Genomic DNA, 23,095 nt, shown 5'->3' on the forward strand with positions numbered 1-23,095 from the left:
TAAAGACCTGTTGAGTCGAAACATTAGGGATCTCTCTTACAGTCTCCGCTTTCCTATGTTTGCCTATATATCCATGTAGGTGCTTTATACGCTTTACTTACTTTTGGTAATAGAAATTACGTTTTTTACTATTTAACGATTGTGTTATGCATTTTGTTTGAGTGCATCTCCCTTCCATTAGATTTCCATTAAATGATACAATGTCCATTTAATGAGGTAATGTGATTAATTTGTATGTATTATCTTTTGTACGTAATCAGGAATGTATCATTTTATAGGTGTGACAGCATTCACACACAAATATACAAGCAATGAGAATGCTTGCACAGAATGATTATTCTCCACATAATACATTTTTACCTTGCTGTTGATTATATAATGGGCAGAAGGCAATTCTTGTTTATTTAAACATTAAGTGTAGTATTATTATTCCTTTCTTTCTAAAACCTTCATTTTCTCTACTTCCCTATTTCTTTTTTTTTTTTATCAATTCTCAGTTTATTGAAACACGAATATAAAACAGTTCAATCACCACAAATAAAAAGTACAATTCTAGATGCACAAAGGAGTGATAAAACAAGCATGACAAGTGTTAACACGTCCATCAGGCACAGCATAAAACAGCACGACAAACGAGCGTAATGCAAGGGAGAGTACGCATGTAAAACCAGAAACCTTGCAAAAGGCAGCTGACCTGCCAGGCAGGGCATGTCACACTCGAAGAAACTGAGAGGATAACATATCATAGCCGAAGTGAAACGGACCGAATAACAAAGAACAACCAAATAAAACAAAAAATAAGGACGTATGACAAGAAAAAAAAAAAAAATGCACCAAGTTGCAGTTATTGGAGGTGCCGGGTAGGAAACACACCCTAAATTGGTAAAGGCAGACACAGCATAGAGCCTAGGGAGAGCTAGACAGGAGCTAGAGCCGGCGGGGAGTCAGAGATACCCGGCAGAACCGTAGAGAAGGTGGGTGAGCTGAGGAAGTCCTGCCATGGCAACCACTTCAGACCGTTCCTAAACCCATCGCCCCTAGTTGACATAACCAAATCCTCCATTTGACATAGAAAATTAACAGAAGCCAACCAGGCAGAGATCGGAGGAGTGAAGGATTGTTTCCAAAACCTAGGGATAGTGGCCCTAGCAGCGTTGAGAAGCTGAATAGTAAGAGATCGTTTATAGGAGCCCAGGCTCGACCGCGTATGATGTAGGAGAACCATCCCAGGGGTGAGGAGAAGATCGGGATCAACTATTGCCCGGAGCACCGCTTCAACGGCTGTCCAAAGGGGCCGTATCAGGGGGCAGTCCCACCAAATATGAAGGTAAGAGCCAACACCTGAACCACAGCGCCAACACTGCGGAGAGACCTGGGGCAGGAAGTGGTGGAGCTCCGACGGAACCTTATACCACCTAGTAAGTAATTTGTAAGATGTTTCCTGAAGTTTAGAAGAAATGGCTCCCTTATGTGCAAGAAGCATAATTTTGGCCCATGCCTCAACATCGATGGAGAAGCCCAGATCCCTCTCCCAGAGGCCAAGAAAATATGGCTTGGCCTGGGAGCATTGCGACACATACAGACGATACAAAGTGGACAGTAGGTGGGCGTGGCGAGCCCTATCATCACACACAATCTCAAAGGGGGTAGACGGAGCCGCAGGGTCATATGCAGGGGACAACGTCCGCATGAAATGTTTAATTTGATGGTACAGGAATATAAGGCTAAAAGGAACCGGGGTAATGCGGGATACGGCGGAGATCGGCCGGAGCTCACCATCCTGGAATAAGTGGTGGAGCCGGAGGACCCTCACACCATCAGGCAACAAGAGGCCAATAGCACCGCAACCCACACCCGGAGGAAAGGCCGGATTAGAGGAGATCGGATACAGATGACCTGGGGACCCCAGCCAGCCCAACCGCCTCAGGTGAAATTGAAGCACCCTAAGTGTGGGGCGCAGGGTCGGGTGGTCACCAATCAGTGGACGACGGTGAACATCAGCCAACCATGGAACGGCCGAAATATCCGCCCCAAAGGAGGAATCCTCAATTTGAACCCATTGCCGAGGAGCGTAGGACGCCCATTCCACCACCCGACGCGCGTGCGAAGCGATCCAATACCCCTCAACATCCGGGAGACCCAATCCGCCACAGTCCTTCGGCCGCGTGAGATAACGATAGCCGAGTCTGGGGGGGCGACCAGACCATACAAACCTGGTGAGAGCTCTACGCCACGCCCTAAGATAGGGTCTAGGTAAATATACAGGGAGCGATTGGACCAAATACAAAAATCTCGGGAGGATGTTCATCTTCAGAACACCCACCCTGCCAAACCAGGAAATATGAGGGACAGACCAGCGTCTGAGGTCAGCAATGACCGAAGACAGAAGTGGTACAAAATTAACCTTAACCAGGGTCGATAGGTCCGCCGGAATGTGGACACCGAGATAGGTCAGGTATTTATCAACCCAACGAAAAGGAAAGGAAGATTGAATAGTAGCTTTCAGGGAGGGAGACACATGAGACCCCAGAATCTCGGACTTTTGAATATTGATCTTGTACTGTGAAACCGTATGAAACCGCTGAAGCTCAGCCGTGACATGCGTAAGAGATGTAAGCGGGTCAGACAACAAGCATAACATATCATCTGCGTAGATAGAAAGCTTATACTCTATCCCCGCCACCGTAAGGCCAGAAACTTCCCTGTTCGAGCGGATAGCATTAGCGAGGGGCTCCATCATTAAAATAAACAATAAAGGAGACAGGGGACATCCCTGTCTCGTGCCGTTGGCCAACAAAAAGCGTTCAGATAAGACACCATTGACCCTCACACAGGCTGAAGGTAGGGTGTAAAGGGCCCGCACCTGCTGTATGAAATGAGGGCCCAACCCCAACCGCTCCAAAACCCGAAACAGGAAGGCCCACGAGACCCTGTCGAAGGCCTTCTCTGCGTCAAAGGAGACCAGGAGGAAGGGGGTCTGCCTATACTGAGCCAGTGCCAGTAAGTCCAATACCTTAATCGTGTTGTCCCTAGCTTCCCTACCGGGGACAAATCCTACCTGGTCGCTGTGTATTAAAGCCGGAATGAGCGAGGAGAGTCGAAGGGCCAGAACCTTCGCGAGTAACTTAAGATCATTATTAATTAACGAAATCGGGCGATAGCTGCCACATAATTCAGCATCCTTGCCAGGCTTTGGGATAACTGTGATGTGAGCCACATTAGAGTGAGAATCAAGGGAGCCTCCAGTGGCAAGCGAATTAAAAAGAGCGACCATATGGGGTCCTAGTACCGAGAAGAACTTCTTATAATAGGGAAGGGTGAGCCCATCCGGACCCGGACTTTTACCCTGAGCGGAGGATTTAAGGGCCCTCTCTAGTTCCTCCAGAGTGATGGGAGAGTTGAGGCTGTCCCTATCCGCACTCGAAATACGCTTCTTGAGATGTTTAGTCAGATACGCATCCATGAGCGACGCAGTATGAGTATCAGGTTCATGCCCCTGGGAGATGTTATAGAGCTCCCGGTAATAGTGCGCAAAACTGGCAGCAATATCCTTAGTGTCATGGCGCAAAGACCCCTTGTCATCCTTAATCTTGGGGATAAACGCAGCTGCCCTCTTAGCGCGGAGCGCACGCGCAAGCAGTTTCCCAGGCTTGTCGCCCAGTTCATAAAACTGCCTCCTGACGAGGAGGTAATTCCTACGTAGTTTAGAGTCTAAGAGGACTGCGAGCCGGGATCGCAACGCCCGTAGCTGCTCCAAAATCCCTGCAGATAACGAAAGTTTATGTTGGAGCTCGAGCTCCGCTATACGTCGGGATAAAGAGGAGAGCTCTGCCTGGTTAAGTCTCTTGAGCTGCGTGCCTAGTCTTATAAGGTGTCCCCTAATGACCGCCTTATGAGCCTCCCAAAGTGTCGAGACAGGGGTGTCAGGGAGAGAATTCTCCTCAAAGTAGTGCTTCAGATGGGACATAAGATCCGCCACATGCGCAGGATTCTCGATCAGTTTTTCATTAAGGCGCCAGCACCAAACCCGCGGGGGGAGCAAGGGGATGCGTAAGGTAAGGTGTACCGGAGCGTGATCACTAAGGGTCTGCGACCCAATATCAGCCGAGTGGAGATAGGAGAGGTGATGGTGCGAAAGAAAAAGGGCATCAATACGCGTATACCGATTATGGGGGGGTGAGAAGAAGGTGTAATCACGCACAGAGGGATGAAGGATCCGCCACGCATCCACCAACTGATTTAGGAGAAGCATACGTTTAACACGCTTAATTTTAACAAATGAAATGTGGGACGTCCCCGCAGAGCAGTCGAGCCTGGGATCCAGGACCATATTTAGGTCGCCCCCGTAAATGGCTATGCCTTCCTGAAAATCGGCCAATTTAGAGAGAAATTTCACCAAAAAGGGCACTTGGTCCTTATTAGGAGCATACACTGTAGCTAACGAGATTTTATGTACCCCCAGAAATCCCTTAATCATCAGACCTCTACCCTCCTCATCCCTCCACTCCTCAAGAAGGCGAAAGGGGAGAGATTTATGTAGTAGTATCGCCACACCCCTAGTTTTAGAATGAGGGGAACTGGAAAAGTAAGCGGATTGGAAGTGTCTATCCTGCAGTCGAGGCTCCCTAGAGCGTATAAAGTGTGTCTCCTGTAAGAAGGCGATCTTGGTACGGTAGGAATGTAAAACATGAAGTAGCCTAGATCTCTGCTGTGGCTTGTTTAATCCCCTCACATTGAGGGAAGTGCATTTAACATGAGTGTCAGACATGAATACCCAACATATGCGAGAAGAACAGCAGTAGACAAGGTGCAAATACGTCCCTAAATGTGAACCAAAAGAAACGAACCAATAAACAAAAATAGAAATCAAACAGGGCAAACAGGTGCCCGATGTAAGCACATCGAATCTTGAGCCAAATGACCATGCTAGTGGTCAAAACCCTAGGACCCAGTCCCTGAGGGCAAGGCGGGTAGGCTCTGGTGGGGGAAGGCGTATGCGAGGTTGCGAGAGAGCGTAGAAAAGAAAGAGAGTGTGGTGAGATGCAGGAGTTACCCCTCTGTAAAAGAAAATGAGAAATAAAAAAGAAAAGAAAAAAAAAAACCACGGCGAATAAACAGTAGCTATAAACATGGGCATGCGTGTGAGTGTATGTAAGTGAAGACCAACAGACCATACTCCGGACACAAAGAGAGTGGAAGGCGCCCCGGACACAGACATGGGGGAATGTGAAGCCTCGCGGAGAATGAGGGTCTCAAGGTGAGTATATAAAACCGCTGAGGCCAGTGTGTGTGTGTGAGAGTGGAGGGAGGAACCCGGGCAGAGCTGAGACATGTGTGAAGAAAATTACCAAACGTACAGAAGGGTCAGTAAAAAAAAAAAAAAAAAAAAAAAAAAAAAAAAAAAAACAATAAAAAAAAAAAAAAAAAAAAAAAAAAAAAAAGGACCCCCTAACAACGCCAGTACACATAAATCAGAGAGATGCCACGGTGTATGTAGTAAAAGCACTACATCGGCATCAAGGCTAAATAACAAAAATAAAACAGTGAAAAAAGAAAATGCATCAGTTAAAACATAAAAAGTCGCATAAATGAGCGCATCAATGTCCCGACGATGAGCAGGCAGTCCCCTTCCAGGACAATGGAAGTTGAGGTAAGTACACGTATCCCGGGGCACTCATACCTGAAGCTGGAGGCGAGGAATCGAGGCATCAACGAAACAGAAAACCGAGGACGACGGGTTCAAGGAAAAAACAAATACGTCCGGGGCTGCAGAACCAAGGCCAGAAGTCCCGGTACCGTGTCCAGAAGGCAGCCAAGAGCAGGAGTAAGGCAGAAGGTCAGGCAAAGGTAAGAGCGGCATCTAGGCAGTCGGGAGCTTCTGCCGTTTGGCACGGCGCGGTCTCGGAGACCAATCTTTAGCGGGATCCCGGAGCGAGGCAAGGGTCGGGAACGTAGCTTCCCAATCCGGGATGGTTAAATGCGGTAGGCCGAGGTCCTGCAGAAAGCGAGGGACGTCCGAAGCCTGGCGTATCGAGAAGGTCTCGCCGTCCCGACGGGCGATGAGGGCAAAGGGGAAACCCCATTGATACGGGATGGAGGCCTCTCTGAGGGCAGCGGTGAGGGGTTTCAAAACGCGTCGGGTCTGCAGGGTAGTCGGGGAGAGGTCCGGGTAAATAGATATGGAATTGCCTTCCCAAGACAAGCTCACCCGCTGTCGGCATGCCCGCAAGATGTTTTCTTTCAACGGGTAGTCCTGAAGACGGCAAATGATATCCCGCGGTGGACCGGCCGCGTCGCCGCGGGGTCGGAGGGCTCTGTGTGCCCTGTCAAAAAGGATCTGCGAGTCAACAGGCCTCTGCAGGGCAACATTAAAAATTGTTTGAAGGGTAGCTGGAATGTCCGGTGGAAGCACCGATTCCGGGACTCCCCGCACCCGAAGATTATTTCTCCGGCCGCGGTTGTCGAGGTCCTCTATCTTACGCGCCAGAAGTCGGAGCATGGTGGTCTGGTCAGACATTTGTGAAGATAGCGCGTCTACAGTAGTAGCTATTTGCACATTATCTTGCTCGACAGCAGCCACGCGACCACCTAACTGGTGAACGTCCGATTTAAGTTCGGCTAGTGCGTCGCGAATACCTTGTGTGGCCTGCTCAATTAAAGGCACCATTTCTGCCCGCGTCGGTAGGAGTCGGAGCGCGTCCTGCAACGTGAGCTGGTCGGCCAGTGTCGGGTCCGCAAAAGGTTCCTCGCCACCATCAGCATGTGAGCTGGCGGGAGACGGCGCCATCTTGGCAAACGAGTCCCGGGAGTCTTGGTCCTGAGCGGCATGGAAAAACGCCCGAACTGAGGTAGCAGCCTGCCTGTCCCTGCTCCCCTGTGGTTTAGGGGTCCCGGGGACCTTGTTGTGTTTGCCCATCTCGCAATATACGTGGTTTAGAGCGAAAAAAACAGAGAGGGTCCTGCAGAGCTCCAAGACTATGCGGCCATCTTGTTCGGCAGCTAGCCACGCCCCCTACTTCCCTATTTCTAACTATACATTCCATTATATTTTATGACATGAACCAAGGTGATTTCTTACTACCCCCATATTCAAAGGAGATAGGGACTCATTAAAGTAGTAATCTATTTTATTTTCCCTTCAGAATAGGTTTTGCCATTCACTCTTTTGAAGGGCTGAGGCCCGAGCACTAGGTTGTCATGGCAACTGATGACTACCCATTACTAAAGTTTCAGATGCGTCGGTCCCTTGACAGTATTTCTCTCTGTGTGTATCAGTAGGAATACATTAGTGTTCGGTAGACTTACATAATATTTAGTCTTAGTTCTGTAATCCAGGAAGAGGGCTAAACAAACAGGGCAGGACTGCACGACTCCAGTCCTAGAGGGCCAGGAGCAGGCTACAATTCTTGGAGGCAGGCATCTTAGTTTTAAAACAAAAACTAAACAAATACACCAAACTCTTTGTCTTCGGGTGGGATACAGAGATTTACTGGTTTGTTTTTGGCTCTCAAGGACTGGAGTCGTGAAGCCCCTTTTTAGGGATGAATATCTGAACATTAGATATGCTCAATAGTGCTCAATAGTATAGTAGGTTGAAAAAAAGACTTCAGTCCATCAAGTTCAACCTTTCACACATACCTAGTTCTAAAGTTGATCCAAAAGAAGGCAAAAAACCCTACTTGGGGCAATTACCAATTATGCCACAACAGGGGAAAAAAACTGATTACTCCCTGGAACAACTTTCTAGATGTGTGATTGCTTTTAATATTAATACCATTAGCAAAGTAGATTCATATTTCCTGTCATTGACTAACAATTTGTTGTATACCCCATCGGAGGCAGAAAGGGTTAAATGATTTAAGGGCATGTAAACCAAAAAGAAAAAGAAAAATGCTCAAAGTTGGTGTTGCTGGCAATAACAAACGGTACAAAACTGTTACCTGATAGTTTCCTTTCAGCTGCGAAACTAGTTGAGAAATTTGGCTAACCACATCCAAATCATGCAGCAGATTCTGTAAGTCCTGATACAACTGCCCAGGCCCCATATATAATTTATCTGAGGATATAACAAAAAAGAATGTTCCGTTAATAAGATTGGAACCGTCTGCAGACACAGAAGAGTTCTTTATTATCACACACAGTAAAGAAACACATCCCTCTAGATATTCCGATTCTTCGATGTAACTGGAAACAGTGGTAATCATCAATCTTAGGGGTTTATACACTAAAATCATGAGAAAGGAGTTGATCTGACCCTGTATAATGCATGATTAATGTGAGGGGAGTCCAATCATCTCACTAATTTAACTATGCATTGTGTAGGGCCAGCTCACCTCTTGTTGCAGAAGAAGCTTTGCAGGAGTTGGCTGTCTCCACGAGATGCAACATTCAACTCTTCTGCACGCTCCTGGTGATCAAAACCCCAGCGATATTTTAAAGAAAACCAAAAAATGAAAGTTAACCGCGAGTTTAAAGGTCTGAAGACGTAGGGCATAAACCTGATGAAGTGCTCAAGTACAGGAAATAAAACTACAACAAGTAATGAGAGCAGATTCACATAAAGCACAATGGACCTAGACTTCCCACTGACTGCGTAGAATACATTATCACAGAGCTGGGGAAACTGCAGCTTCCAGTAATTGCTGGAATAAAACTCATTTTCCTCATCCGGTTACAGCTGGAGATTATGGTGTCACGTGTAAACTATAACATCTCTGACATGTGTTACGTCACATATAGACAATTTGTAGACTTGCACCATCCGGCAGAAAATTTGCATGGATTAATTTCCAAGCTGAAGTGGTTAAAGGTTCATTTACTAAGAAGAACTGAAGAAATCCTATTGTTTTGAACGTGAATTGAAAATGAAGAATGACATTTTGTGCTTTGTGGCAGTGTTAAATTGACCAGATCTGTAGATGTTAATAAAACAGAGGACAGAGATGATAAAGTGTATCAGTGTTCTCACAGTTCACAGTGTTAAAATTATTTGATACCTTTTCTGCAAACAGAATGTATTTTGTGTCCTCTCTTATCTTCCTGAGCAAATACTCTAGGGACCAATTCCTACAATTCACACAGGGGCATGAAACACAAACCTGCACACATTGTAACACCGTTGTTTCGCTCTAAACCATGTGAAATCCCCTCTTGGAACATAGCGTACTACTTTGTAAGCAAGGCCATTGCATCTGTGTCGGATGCTGCCAACATTTACATTAGCTGAAGAGGGCCGAAGACAATGGGGTTACTCTGAGCACTATTCACATGAAGTCACCTACTTCTTAATTCTGTTTTTGGACAAGCATATGCACAAACAAAACATGCCACACAAAAAAAGCGGAAATACTGGCAAAATGCAAGGAATGGGAACAGCTAATTGGTATTCAAAGTCTCTGGCCCGTTACCACCAATTAGCAGAAATACTGTTATTGAAGGGGCAATGATTTATTCTAATATAAGAGGAGGCCAGGCGTGTTTCTTGCACAACATTTACATAATTATCTATCGTTCATTTTGTGCTAAATTGTCTCTATGGCCAGAAATAAAATCTAGCATCTCTCCAAATATACACTCATAGAGGATCAATGGTTAACTGAGTGCCAGATAAAAATAAATAAACAAAAGAAAAGCATATGAGGATACAAAAATAAAATGTCAAGTTTTTCATCGCTCTCCAGCTGTGATTTGGGGGATCTTATTGTGGGTCATCACGTTGGACTATTGGTTAAGCCTGGACATTGATCCCACCAAGAATGCTTCTTAGCGGCAATGTTACTGTGTGCTGTTCAAGATGGGACGGTAGGATTTTAGAAGTTTAGGGTATGATGATGTTTGCAGACTATCATAATAGTGATAGAATACTGATAATGTCTGTATTGCACCTCAGGTAAAATAAAATAAAAAATGCAGCACATTGAGAACAGCATATTATGGAGAACCTATAAAAACTGAAATTATAATAGCAGCAAAACATAAGCGTAAACAAAGCCATCTTTTCTCACGGTTGCGTACATCGTGCTTCTCGGATATCACTATTTCAGTATAGGTTTTCACCCAGCAAACAAGCTGTTAATTAAAAACAGTGATTTACAAAAACATCCTAATTTTTAACACATGGGCTTCCACAGGTCGCAGATATTCTTCCTAGTAACGCCACTGTAGTTTATTATTTTAATTATGTGGATATAAAGGAACTACGATGTAAACCTATGACTTTCCACTGCCCCTTTAGGGGTGTTATGTTCTTCTGAGAGGCCAACAGCAACAATTAGAAGAAGCAGAAAAACACAATTTTATCAACAGAATACGAAGGTGGTCATACCAGACCTTTGTCTGCGTTTAAAAATAAAAACAAAACCGTGAATGTTTACAAGCACTTACTTGGTTTGGCACAAGCGACTTTCTCAGCAGAATGCAAAGACGTAAACAGCGATTGCCCCCCTTGGTCCTCACCATCGCCGTACTCAATGACTTGTACATGGCCCAAAGGCACACTCCATTTCAAAAGATATTTTTGGCCTGTAGTAAGCATACTGCTACCTTCGTTAGAAGACCTAAACAGATGAAAATGAACAAGTCAATTACTGTACCAACAGCATGACACGTATAGGAAATCATTAAGCAGCTGATATGGCAATAACCAACAGGGATATGCGATCGTATATGGAGAGGCCTCCTGTGACTGTATTCGTTCCCGCTAGGTGCTTCCTCTCAGTAACCCCACACCATAAAGGTCAATACTGGTTCCTGAATTGCTATTATTGCTATTACTGGTATTTGGTGCCAGAATTTGTGGAGAGTCCTGGTCGTTAGGTCTTAGACCATTCTAAAGGAATTCCTAATGCTTACATTAAGTCAAAAGGCTGTTTCTTGGACCACACACAAACACATGCCCTTTAAATTAAAAATTAGATTGTAATTCAAAATATTCTGGTTAAGAGGTAAAATACACACTTTATTCTATTTGAGACACTTGTATTTTCTCCTAAGGTTTTAATGAACTGCAAGTATTTCCTTTACAGGAGGTCTTGTTTCAAGGCGAAGCAAATTATAGATATTATACATAGATTGGAAAAATCTTGTATTAAATCTCCTGCCACTAAACATGACCTTGTTGCCAGCTGCTACTGATTGCGTTCTATGTATAAAAGAGTTTAGTGTTTAAGGGAGCCGTGCTGGCAAGTAGGAATTTAAATCCAGGTGTGGGAGAGGAATACTGCATTACTTGTAATTTACACATGACAAGTACAATATAAAGCACAGTAACACTTCCACATAATGATTGTTAAGTCACTAGTCACGAATAACATTTTTGTTGAATACACTGCAAAAAAAAAAAAAGTCCTCAGGTCTGCCACCTGCTGGTTCCTTCCAGGAATAGCAGAAATGTATACTAAATGCCAAAAAATGTGATCAGAAATGTTAAAGAAAAAAGCATATATATACCTGGCATTTGCTGTGGCACACATCAGAACGTCATTCAACATAAAGAGACGTCGTTGCTTGGTTTTGACAATCTCTCCCTTCTCATTGTAAACCGTTTCTACCATGTCATCTGAGCGAATTAGGTATCTGCTTCCACTGCTGAGAAGCTGCAAAATAAAAATATGTATAATAGTTTTATTCTATATTCCTAAAGTTTAATTGTGTTTATTAAAACTATGACATGCCAATCAATACCCTCACTTTTTTAAAAAATTTATATAGAACAATTATTATTTATTAAATTATATAGCCCTATAATATTCCAAAGCACTGCAGAATAGGTAAACAGGACATGATGCATAACATAACACAACTGATTTACAGAAACAAAAGAAAAGGAAGGCCCTGAACAAATTAGCATAAAATCTAGAATTCTTGCACCCTTTACAGTTTTAACAGCAGCCGTATCACCACAGCAACCAATGGAACGTGCCAGTTTAGACACAGCCATTGTTACAATGGTGATTAAAACATATTTAAACCTTTAAAATTATTATATTATGATTTTAAAATATATTAATTATTATTTTATTATTTAAAATTACTTTTTATAAATAACCTTTAATATGTCCATCCCTCTATCCTATTTTTAAGTGTGATTTTTGTGTCACTAATATGATATATAATATAATATATTTTAAACAGGGAGTAACGTGTGCTTTTTCTCCAGCAGAGTTCATTGAACTAGGGAAGAGTGAAAGTCAACATTAACATTAATGATGAGAACACACAATTTGACAAGAAGATTAACAAAGGCTATCCTGCTCTTGTGTGCTTATAATCTATCTATTAGTAAATAATATTAAATAACAGTAGCGCAGATGAGGTGGTCGGCAGAAGAGGAAGTGGACGGCACAAAAGGTAGGGAAACATTTACAGAACGTGAGAGAGAAAGTGAAAATTAGTCTGAATCATTTTTGGTCCATTTGCACATGTCTACTGATATAGTGATCGGTATGCTGCTAATGAAAGAGTGACTGCAATACATCTATATATGCTTATTCCTGATACAGACGATACCGCACTAACCACTTTATTCCTTTTCCCCCTCTTTGTGAGGTTATGATTCTTTATGAAGGAGAACTGATCCTGCTACACAAGCTGAAATAAGTTTGTGATGTCTACTTTATATCTTTGATAACTTTTTAGCTCACATCTTTACTATTTTTGCTATTTTGTATACTTTTCCTCTAGTTGTGAGGCAATAATCATATTGTGACAACAATAAAAAAAAAAAACATGCTAAACATTTGGAATTGCAGTGCCCATTAGGTGTTGGAATGTATTGTTATTGTCATCAAGACAATAATTCCTTATACTGACCTTATTCAGATATCTTTCATTCATCGCCTTTGCTATTTGCTTAATTTCACAGCGTTGATCGGCATCACGTTTTCTCTCATTGAGTTTGTCTGCCAAGGTTTCCAGCTCAGTAAGGGCCATCTGAAGAGGAAGCCGGTCTGGGTGGCCTTTACAAGTATTTTTTAACATATCCTTCAAAGTAAAAGCAAAACCTCATGATGTGTGACCAAAGTCTTTTGTTAATACTAAAACAAAATAATACTGTTACTTTACTAGTAAAAATAAATTGGATCTTCTAGATGCCATGTTATAAAAAACAGGAGCTGTATTATGTGTTGGCTCAGTTAATCACGGAAATACTCTCAGTAACATCACATCAGCATTGTGAGAAAAAATGACACTGACCAAACAATCTTAATTAAAGTAACTAACCTGAAGCAGGAGAATAAACTGTGGAAAGCGTTGGATGGGCTTCATCATTAGACCATATAATGTAATTCGGTCTGGGCTGGATTCCTGACAATGCTGTATAGAAAAATTGGAATATTATCAACAGAAGAAAACAGGAATGTGTTTCTAAAAGATCAAGATACTGGGGTCCATTGGGCTACCAAATGAAGAAAAAAAATGTATAGCTTATCTGGCAGGAATAAATACAGTGTCCTTGCTTCCCCCTGAACTGTAAATATATTTGTGATAGGTGCTTACTTAGATGACATGCCTTTGTGATACTACTCTGTATTTATAATCCTGAGATCGTCATTCACATTCCATATTCCAGTGCTAAATACATTTTAATGCATTGCTGACCTGTATTAGAAAACCACACACATGCAAAACACACACAAACACTTTATTATTTTTATTAACAATAATCATGTACAAAAAATGCTATTAATCGTCCAATCAAGCCTTGACTTCATATCTAATAGTCAATACAGTTATAAAAGATTATACCATTTAGCCAGCATATGTCAGCACAGCATGATCTGAATGCAGTTTTGAGTCTGAATCACAAACACACACTTAAAACATGCAAAATACACACTGGGAATCACCACATGGCTCACCTATGGCAATTACACAGATTTTTTTTTATGCTGTGCTCATCTCATGGTGTTTTTACTGTGCAAAGTTGAAACACAAAACAACATTTTATATGTATAAATGGTTATTAACTTTATTATTAACAAGCTTACTCTACTATAAAAACAAATTAACAAATTATTACTTAAAAATTGATCTTGTACCAAATCTCCTAAATGTGAAATTCTTAGCTGAAGAGGAATATCTATTCCCTAATTCAATGGTTGTTTATTAATTATACTACAGCTTAGGTTTGTTCACCTTCAAATTTTATAAATGTGACCACCAAACTGTTTTAACCCATTCAGGATCAATGATTACATTTTTTAAAGAGAAAGAAAAAATTCCCCCCCCCCACACACACACACTCCCAGTGAAATATGGATGGATTCATGGTCATGGTGACATCACTGGCCTACTTATAACCTTTTTTCCTAATCTATTTACTTTTTATTTGCAATTTTATTGCTTTCTTTTGTGTTTTATTTTTTTGGATGAGGGAGATATTTTGAATCAGAGATGTTGGCAAGATATAGACAGAAGCTGTTGGGTCAGTCATTCTTCTGGTCAGTCAAAATCCACACACCACAATAAGGGTATACCAGTGCTTGTGCCATTATACCTAATTTGCCAGCAGAAAGCATGATCTCCCTGCTGTTTCAAAAAAGGTTGGACATATTGATATGTCCTAAGGGTCATCTATACCTTATTTTTGTGGACATATTAGTACGTCCATAGGGGTGTTCTGGGTGTTAAAGGCAAGGTTATCCAAAGACAACCTATAACGGTAGCACCAGTAAATAAGATATTTGTTATATAGGGGTGGCTTAGACATAAGGAAGCTATAGAAGGTGGATAAACATTCAAGCTGTTGCTGCTTACTTACTTTTAAAAATTCCAGAAAAGCTGGTTTTGTGGCACATGTCTTCCGGAGAACACCAACTGCTGTGCTGAAATTGTTGACATATTCACTGTATGCGTCGAGTACCATGGATTTTGAAAACTATATAAAAAGAAAAGAAATTAAGAATATAGTTTCCTACAATTGAATACGATTGCTGGTTCAATGGCATACACATGGGGTTGGTTTTAAATAAATAAATAGTTTATTTTCATTTACAAATGACACTACTGGAGTATACATTAGGTAGTTGGCTTGTCTAGGATTTGTATGATGTTTCAATTGTACCCCTGATTTACCGCTTATGAATTCTACCTCTATTTTATATACCCTTGATACCCCTATTCCCTAACTTTCTGCACTAGTATTCGATGAGCAAACTCAAATTGACAATCTAGAACCCAACTCTGGTGCACTACTCCTTAATCACCGCAGAGCAATTATTTATTTCATTTACTCCAATCAATGACTCCTGTCTGGAATCTATTTGCAAAACCCCAACTTTCTCTGTTTTTGGTTTACTCAGTTCTATTTTGGTCGCTTATTATTTTAAACTTGGATCGTTAATTTTATATCACCCATCACTGACTTTATCGAAAAAAAGAGCTCACTCTGGTCATCATCTTTACAGTGATTGCTCTTTAGAGACACAAAATATAAATCATTATAGCTGAGCTGTGTCCAAATAGTATTGGAAAGCAGTCAAAGAAAAATAGTTGAGCACAGTATGAGCATGCATATGTAGGCGTTCAAATCATTTCAGAACTGGCAGCCATCTAAAGGTGACCTGTCAACGAGAAAGGCTTCAATACTACAAGCATATAAAAGAACATAAGAGATCACATTAAAAGCAGCCTTATGTGGCTTAACTAGAGAATATTTTCCATAGCATGGTAATGTTTTTAGATATAATTAGGATTTGAAGAAAAACACACTATTTTTATCTTAAGGAAATCAGAGAAATGGATGTAAAAATATTCCAAAACCAAGACGACCATGTGTTTATGTGCTGCATTTTTGGACAGACTCTACCTTATACATATAACCTGGGGGAAAGCATATGGTGCGTTATGAAAGATGTTATACAAGAGTATCTAGACTACATGCATTTTTAATATATTTTTTTTATCTCCATTTAAAATTTGAAAGTGGTGATTAATTTTGCTAACAGCACTCAAAATGATCTGTAAAATAAATAACATCCTGAAAACCACTACCTGATTAGGACATTTAAGGACCTTCATTGGCAATTGCCTAAAAAAAGTGGCAGGTTTTTTTTCCTCTTTTTCTTTTAGAATAACTAATTTCTGATTTATTATTTTTGGCCTAGGTACAATAATGTTTGTTTTAATCGGACATTTAAATCTATACAAAAGAAACATTTTTCTCTGCATTAAAATACAGAGAAAAGCATCTAAAACAAAAAATACCATCTATATTGTAATGAGGTTATATATATGCAAAAATATATAACATGTATGTACATGTATAATATTTAACAAGCCTTCTAAATTAACTAACGGCACAGCTAAGAAGATTTTGATCAATATGCAATGAATTATTTAATATTAAATTTAAAAAAACAACACACATAACTTTGGCAGAACTACTAAAATTATACACAGTAGTAGGAAGGCAACAGCCCCTTATTACATCTAACTAATACAGGGAAGCGTTCTTTCACTTACTGAGGCTACAAATACATCTCCAATCATTTCAACAGAGTCCCATTCTGACACACGGCTCGCTAGAGCTATCTGGAACAAGGAGTGACACTGGAGAATTTCTTTGATCCGATAAAAGACGATTTTTAGTTTCCTTTCACTCAGGGGCCTTGGTTCCATCTCACACAATCCTTTCTCATATTGCTGTGTGAACAGAAACAAGATAAAAACATACAAAATCACTTTACTTCCGAACTGCAACTATTTCCATGAAAGCATAATGCATTTTATTTCTGAAAAGATGATGCTGTTCCGTTAATCTTTACTGTGATAAAGATTATGACACATTGCTAACAAGTGAATTAAATATAAAAGGGACTGAAAACTAAAAAAAAAAAAAATATATTACATTAGAGGAGAGTTTCACATATTATGTGATTACACATTATTCACATTGTGACATCACACATATTGCGTATCAATTAAGGTATGTATTCTTAAAAAGCTTTTCATCAAATCACTACCTCAAGAATTCTTTTCAAGGACTCCACGTAATTCTTCTCACTGTCCACGACTGAGCCAAGGATATATCTTCTCACCACCTATCAAAATCATATTTCATTTTTTAAGATAATTGCTCTACAATTAACTCTATATTTAATCATTAGATCATGTATCATACACAACATTTGATTTAGTGCACAGAATTAAATTAGTCGAAAATCTATGATTCTTTAGCTCATGTGATTTAGTAATCAAGATGTAAACTATGTAGAATGATACACACTTTCAATAGCGACTTGCATGCTGTATCATATATATTAGATCAAGGCTGGACAAAATGTGTTTACACATTAGGAGTCAGCTTGATATATAGCCAGCTTGGCTATTTGGAATCTAAGACCAGGCCAGAAGTTGCCTGCCCCCTTTTTAATGTTATTTAGAATAACAGTCTTACTTTAACTTTGTCCTCAAAACACAATATATGTATATAAGATGGGATTCTTGGTGAATGGGTTTCTTGTTCATTAGACATTTACTAGCTATGTTTAGCCTTTTTATTTTAACCTTGTATTGAAAAGTATCCATTTGAACAAACGTAATAGCAGTTCCAATGGTCAGACTTTGCACAGGCACAAGCAAATATGTCAAGTCACACAATGCTGAATATATCATAAACCTGCAGTGTGATTGTGACGGGTTATAATGAAAGAATGCTCTGTTTCACATACTTTACTGCACCAGAATGCCATAAACAACATTGTTGTATAAAGAAAGTGGCATTTTGAGTTTTGTGGGACCTTGGCGACAAATGGACCTATAGTGAACACTGTACGTTTAGTATTTATTAAAAAAAAAAAAAAACAAAACAAACAAAACAAGTTATTCCCTCAAGATTGTAAGCTTGCGAGCAGGACTCTCTCCAGTTCTTGTCTTGTCATACCCCTTGAATTTATGTATTGTATTAAGCGCTGTGTAAACTGTTGGCGCTATATAAATAAAAGATAATAATAATAATAATAATAAAGTTAGGGCAAGTGCTAAATGTTGATCAATCACCAGGGAACTAATGGGATGCGCCAATGACTTTCTATACCAGAATCATTCTTTATCAATACAGCTAAAAATCATCTGTTGACGTTTGAAACTGGTGCAAAAAATTGTAAGTTTAAGTGAGTGGTATTTGGTGAACCTAAGCTGACTGCTGGTGTCAAAAACACGCAAACATGTACAGGGTGGATTGATAGCATCTATATGTTAAGGGCAAGAGCAAATATGAGAGCAGAGAAATGTGTTCACTCTAAGGAACAAAACCACTGGACAAGAAGAAGTTGGTCTGCTTTCACAATCATATTGGTCTTGCTCAGTGGGGGAGAGGAAATAGGATGTTAAGAAGTGATGAAAGAAACAGCCAGACATTTATATTTGTTCCCCTTCTCTTTTTTCTTACTCTCTACAATCAAAGTGATCTTTTCTGCAACAGGACTGGTGTCAGGAAAAGGGAAGAAAACGGGAACAGAGAATTAAAACTGTTATCCATTTCACATGCTTAAGAAACCTGTGTCCATGTATCACTTGTCAGTTTCTGCATTTAAAGGGAATCGTTTTATCACTCATTAATTCTGCTCCACGCAGGCATAATACCCACAAATAGATAGATGCTTGGGGGTTTTATTATGGAAAAAGCAATAGCTTATACAGGAGCCTGGTATTTTTACATTTTGAATTTCCAGTCTCTTAGATATTTAACTAAATCTATCTCAGCAGCAGCAAGACAAAGGATAATATAACCCATACCCCTCCAGTTTAAAACCATATATTGCTTGGGTGATGTGTACATTAAATCATGCATGCATGCATAAAGTCTGTGATATTACCTAGTGTTTCCATGGAAATGCTAATGGTTCTGAATTTGGGGGCCATTAGTTTGACGCAGCAACCACTGGGCAGTGAATGTAAGATATTGGATGAAGCTACTCTGAATTTAAGATATGGTCAAGCACCAAATAAGATATAAATGTATTCCCTGAGAAAGAATAAAGTGGTTTAATAAACATAGTTATATATTTCAGAAGGCAGCCACGTGTATATGTCGCAAGTGTCCAGATTCCCTTGGACAGTCTTAATGTTGGTGGTTTGATCCTCGAAGCAGTGATCCAGCAAAGTGGAGATCGGGCCCGCAATGCATTGGGTGTTTCTTCACCACGGTCTTACTTTTTACTGTCACCAAAAAATTGATGTCGCTACAGACACACAGTATAAAGAGAGACCTGCAGGGATCCACCAAACGCGCCGAGCACGTAGGGAATGACGAAGGGGTAGTGTTGTCCTCCTCACCTGTCTGTAAGTCACATTGTTGTTATGTTACATACTACTTGTTATGTCCTGTCTCCCCACTGTATAGTGCTACAGAATATGATGGCGCTATATAAAACAATAATCAACAATAATAATAATCATAACGTAGTGGATTGAGGAGCTAGTGCAGAGCGAGTATGCCTGTAGTTTGGAGGGGGTCCTAATTTTTCCAGAATGGAATGTAAAGAGGTATGCAAAACGTGGCCTTTTATAAGTTTATAACATAAAGTTCCAAACCCTAACAAAGGATTAGAAATATTTCCATCAAACAAAAAGGTCAGGAATTTTCTTTCATATCGCCTTCGCAAAGTGTAATAGGCGTAACTTTTTCAGGTTAGGTTCATGCATTGATAAAGCACATATTAACTATTTAAATCCTACTTTAGTTGTAACAAATAAATCTTAAAAGGTGAAACAAAGACTGAATTATTTTAATTTTCAGCGATCATCTTCAAGGACAATTTAAACTATGAGATGAGTCAAGCATGATATTGATAATGGTTTTCTAAATAACAGCCATGGAGGAGTTAGTCTGAATTGCAGATTTTTTTGCTAGAATGAAATGAACCATATCCTCGTCAACTCCCAACCAGCATTTTAATCAACGTAATCATAGTGAGTGCGGGACACGTTGACAAAATACTGCAAAGCTTTATGTTACAAACTCAGCAGAGCAGATCAGAGCAAGACGGAGTTTGGGAATTAGGGAGACAAAACAAAACTCTGACATTCAACACCATGGTCAGAGTATAATAATCAGACAAAGGCTTAGCAAAGTATGTAGTTAAAATGAAAGGCAAACCTTTGTCAGATAATCATTAAGGTGAAAATTAGGGAGGTTAAATGATTGGTGACGCAATAATTCATAACATGATCAAAAAGCTGGGGGAAAATAACAACAACTGGCCAAGTCATTCACATAAAAGGGCTTTTATTAGAGCCCAGAGGGTATTTATTATTGTAGGGTGAACTACCATTAAATAATAGGCTTCTAAAAAGTGATTTAAAAAGAGTACAAAGTAAAGTTCCACTAGAGGGCATCATCATCATGGAAAATCTTTAAGGAGAATGCGAAAACTTTTGTTGCCAGTTTTCATAATCTCACATCTGCTACAAGGGTGATAACAATAACCTAGTAATAAAAAAGTTTGCACAAACATTGCAAGGGAAGCTGAAGTTACTATAACCCGCTAACAAGAGTGCCCATCAAGCAATTTTTTTTACTTAATCAGCAGCTCTTGATAAATGATCCAAGTCATACTGTAATCACTATAAAATATTTGCTGAGAGGATGATGTGCCAGCATACGTGTGCCTTTCTTGTTTTTTTTTTTTGGAGAATAACCTCTGCGATAAAAAATATACTAGCAATATATCTGGAATACAAATTACAATAAAAATAATTATACGCCAAGAAAGAAAAATAAGTTATTAATAAGTTAAAATGTGAAAATAAATACCTGCTGTTGTGTTAATCCTTCTGGCATTGGCGTCATAATCGCCTCTGTGTGCAAACAGTCTACATCGATAAATAAATTCAGTTCTTCATCCTCCAGACAAATTGACTTCCGATCTAAACAGGAATTAAAAGTGTTACATCATAAAAGTGTACCCACAAACTATTATGGAAACATAAGGATAATCTAAACTACTTCATACTCCAAAAAGTAGCTTTCTTAATACCTCAACAACAGAAAAATATAAGGGGCCATCCATAAAAAACCCCAAAACAATATTGCTGATGGCAATTACTAATCTTTCTCAGAATTAGAAATGTAAGTGTAAAATAATCACCACTATTTTTATTTTTAAATAATGAAATTGTAGAAATATCAAATCAAAATATTGAGAGTATTTTTTAATGTGCAGTCATTTAGTATGCTAAAAATAGTAAAAAGTTCATATGAAATCTAGGTCCCGAACAGATCCGACCACACATAACCCTATGCAATATTCATCAACTATTTCATAAACTTTTCTGATTAATTTATATTATAACCAAAATAACTGAAAATCAAAATCAAACTGAAACAGCATAAATCTTTTCAGAAGAGCGTATTTAGTATAGAAAGTCAAAGGAGAAAATTGAAATGTAGCACAAAGTAATTGTATAATGTAAGTGACAAAAATAACGCCAGGTAAAGCACGCTAGGGAAGCGTTTAAAAAACATCCAAGATCATAATGCTCTACAATATGACATCTTGTCATGGTGGGGCAAGCTTTTACGTACTCAACATAGAGAGGGAGATTCACTTAAAGGAGAATTAACAAGAAGGTTAGCAGGAGAGTTTTGTTACAACTGTTTCACTTCATTATACATTACAAAAGGTCCAACCCAAGCGAGCTTATACGTCAGGAAGCTATAGAAAAGGAATAAATAGCAGAACAGCACTCCAATATTTCTGGTGCTTGAACTGGGCTCCGCCAGCACCCCAAAATATCACAAATAAAGTCGCTCAGCACTCCAGTAGTTCAGTGAGTTATATTAAATTCAGCAACACGGCCAACGTTTTGACCTTACGGCCTGTATCGATAAAGACCGTAAGGTCGAAACGTGTTGCTGAATTAAATATACCTCACCGAAATACTGGAATGCTGAGCGACTTTATTTGTTATACTTCGGGAAGAATTCGGCTGACTGCGTATAATGTATAGTCAACTGAATTATGCAGCGTAAGCTCTGTCCATCTTGCAAGAGGAACCGGTCACGGCTGCCCTTCATAATGAATAGTGAAGTGACAGAGATTTAATCATAACCTTTCTGAAAACTTTTCTGCAAACTCCTGATTAAATGAATAAACCCTAGATTATAATATACAAACATGTTGAATGTTTTTTTAAATGATTGTTTGCCCTCAGTAACGATACCTCACATCTTTACTGTAAAAGGCTGTAAACATGTTTTTCAGAGGCGTGGCGTTTAAGTTTGATTTTGTTTTAATGAGAATTTACTCCGAATACATCAGATAAACATACCTTGCAAAATAAAGGATTTGGTTTTTATGTAGGAGCGGCCTTTCCTCGCGGCAGCTTTTGTTTTCTCCAGTCCATCTTTAGTTCCCTCTTTTGCAGCTTTCATAAGCCTTTGCATCTAAAAACAAGTCAACGTAAAACGTCATCTCATATACAAAGGTTAAAAAAAAAAAAGGAAATGAATTTTCTGGGCCGTTGAACCATGCGCTTAAAAGCTACCAAATGTAAGCTACATCACCTTGAGTTCATGTTTTTGTTTTAAATGTTGGATCTCTACTCCTCCCACTTTGTTTGTCACCAAATCTTTCATTTTTCTCTCGTAGTGTTGCTTTAAACGTGCTAGGTCCTGAGAAAGTTATATGAAAAAATATGGTACAGACTTCATAAGAAATATGCAACATTTAAAAAAAACAAACAAAAAGAAACTTTGCTTTCAGATGTTTGTGAGAAGAAACTTCCAGGGATTTTTTTTAGAAGTAGTTCTAGTTAACACTGGAAAAGAGTAAAAAGAAGTGCATACAAAGAAGTAGACAAAAAGATAGCGCTCAGGATGGCAAGTACGGTACTACAGAAAATGTAATACATAAAGCAACCACTAGAGGGCATAAAAAATCCTCACCGAGGCAAAATTGTAACTGATTGGTCTTCCAAAATAAACTGAAATTGCTTATGTTTTCTGATAAGAAAAGGAATAGCTGTAATTTGATCATGGACACTGACATCTTAATAAACCATTCACTAATGAAATAATAATTAAAAGAAACACTGACACCCCCACTATAGAAGAATGCATACTAAACGACTCTGAGTACTTTAATATGCA

General features: G+C 39.7%; 1 protein-coding gene across 1 annotated transcript in view; it reads right to left on the reverse strand.

Annotated features, from left to right (window-relative positions):
• The window catches only part of ARHGEF10 (Rho guanine nucleotide exchange factor 10), a 62,429-nt gene that overhangs the window by 16,984 nt on the left and 22,350 nt on the right, over nucleotides 1-23,095 (reverse strand). The window contains exons 9-19 of the mRNA XM_053460360.1: nucleotides 22,511-22,618; nucleotides 22,276-22,390; nucleotides 20,759-20,871; nucleotides 16,965-17,042; nucleotides 16,465-16,644; nucleotides 14,762-14,878; nucleotides 13,222-13,314; nucleotides 12,811-12,981; nucleotides 11,449-11,594; nucleotides 10,384-10,556; nucleotides 7,941-8,056 (exon numbers count right to left, since the gene is read on the reverse strand). Of these exons, the coding sequence (XP_053316335.1) occupies nucleotides 7,941-8,056; nucleotides 10,384-10,556; nucleotides 11,449-11,594; nucleotides 12,811-12,981; nucleotides 13,222-13,314; nucleotides 14,762-14,878; nucleotides 16,465-16,644; nucleotides 16,965-17,042; nucleotides 20,759-20,871; nucleotides 22,276-22,390; nucleotides 22,511-22,618 (1,410 nt within the window). The remainder of the gene's footprint in view (nucleotides 1-7,940; nucleotides 8,057-10,383; nucleotides 10,557-11,448; nucleotides 11,595-12,810; nucleotides 12,982-13,221; nucleotides 13,315-14,761; nucleotides 14,879-16,464; nucleotides 16,645-16,964; nucleotides 17,043-20,758; nucleotides 20,872-22,275; nucleotides 22,391-22,510; nucleotides 22,619-23,095) is intronic.

This window comes from Spea bombifrons, chromosome 3 (genome assembly GCF_027358695.1).
Source record: "Spea bombifrons isolate aSpeBom1 chromosome 3, aSpeBom1.2.pri, whole genome shotgun sequence".
Lineage (NCBI taxonomy): Eukaryota > Metazoa > Chordata > Amphibia > Anura > Pelobatidae > Spea > Spea bombifrons.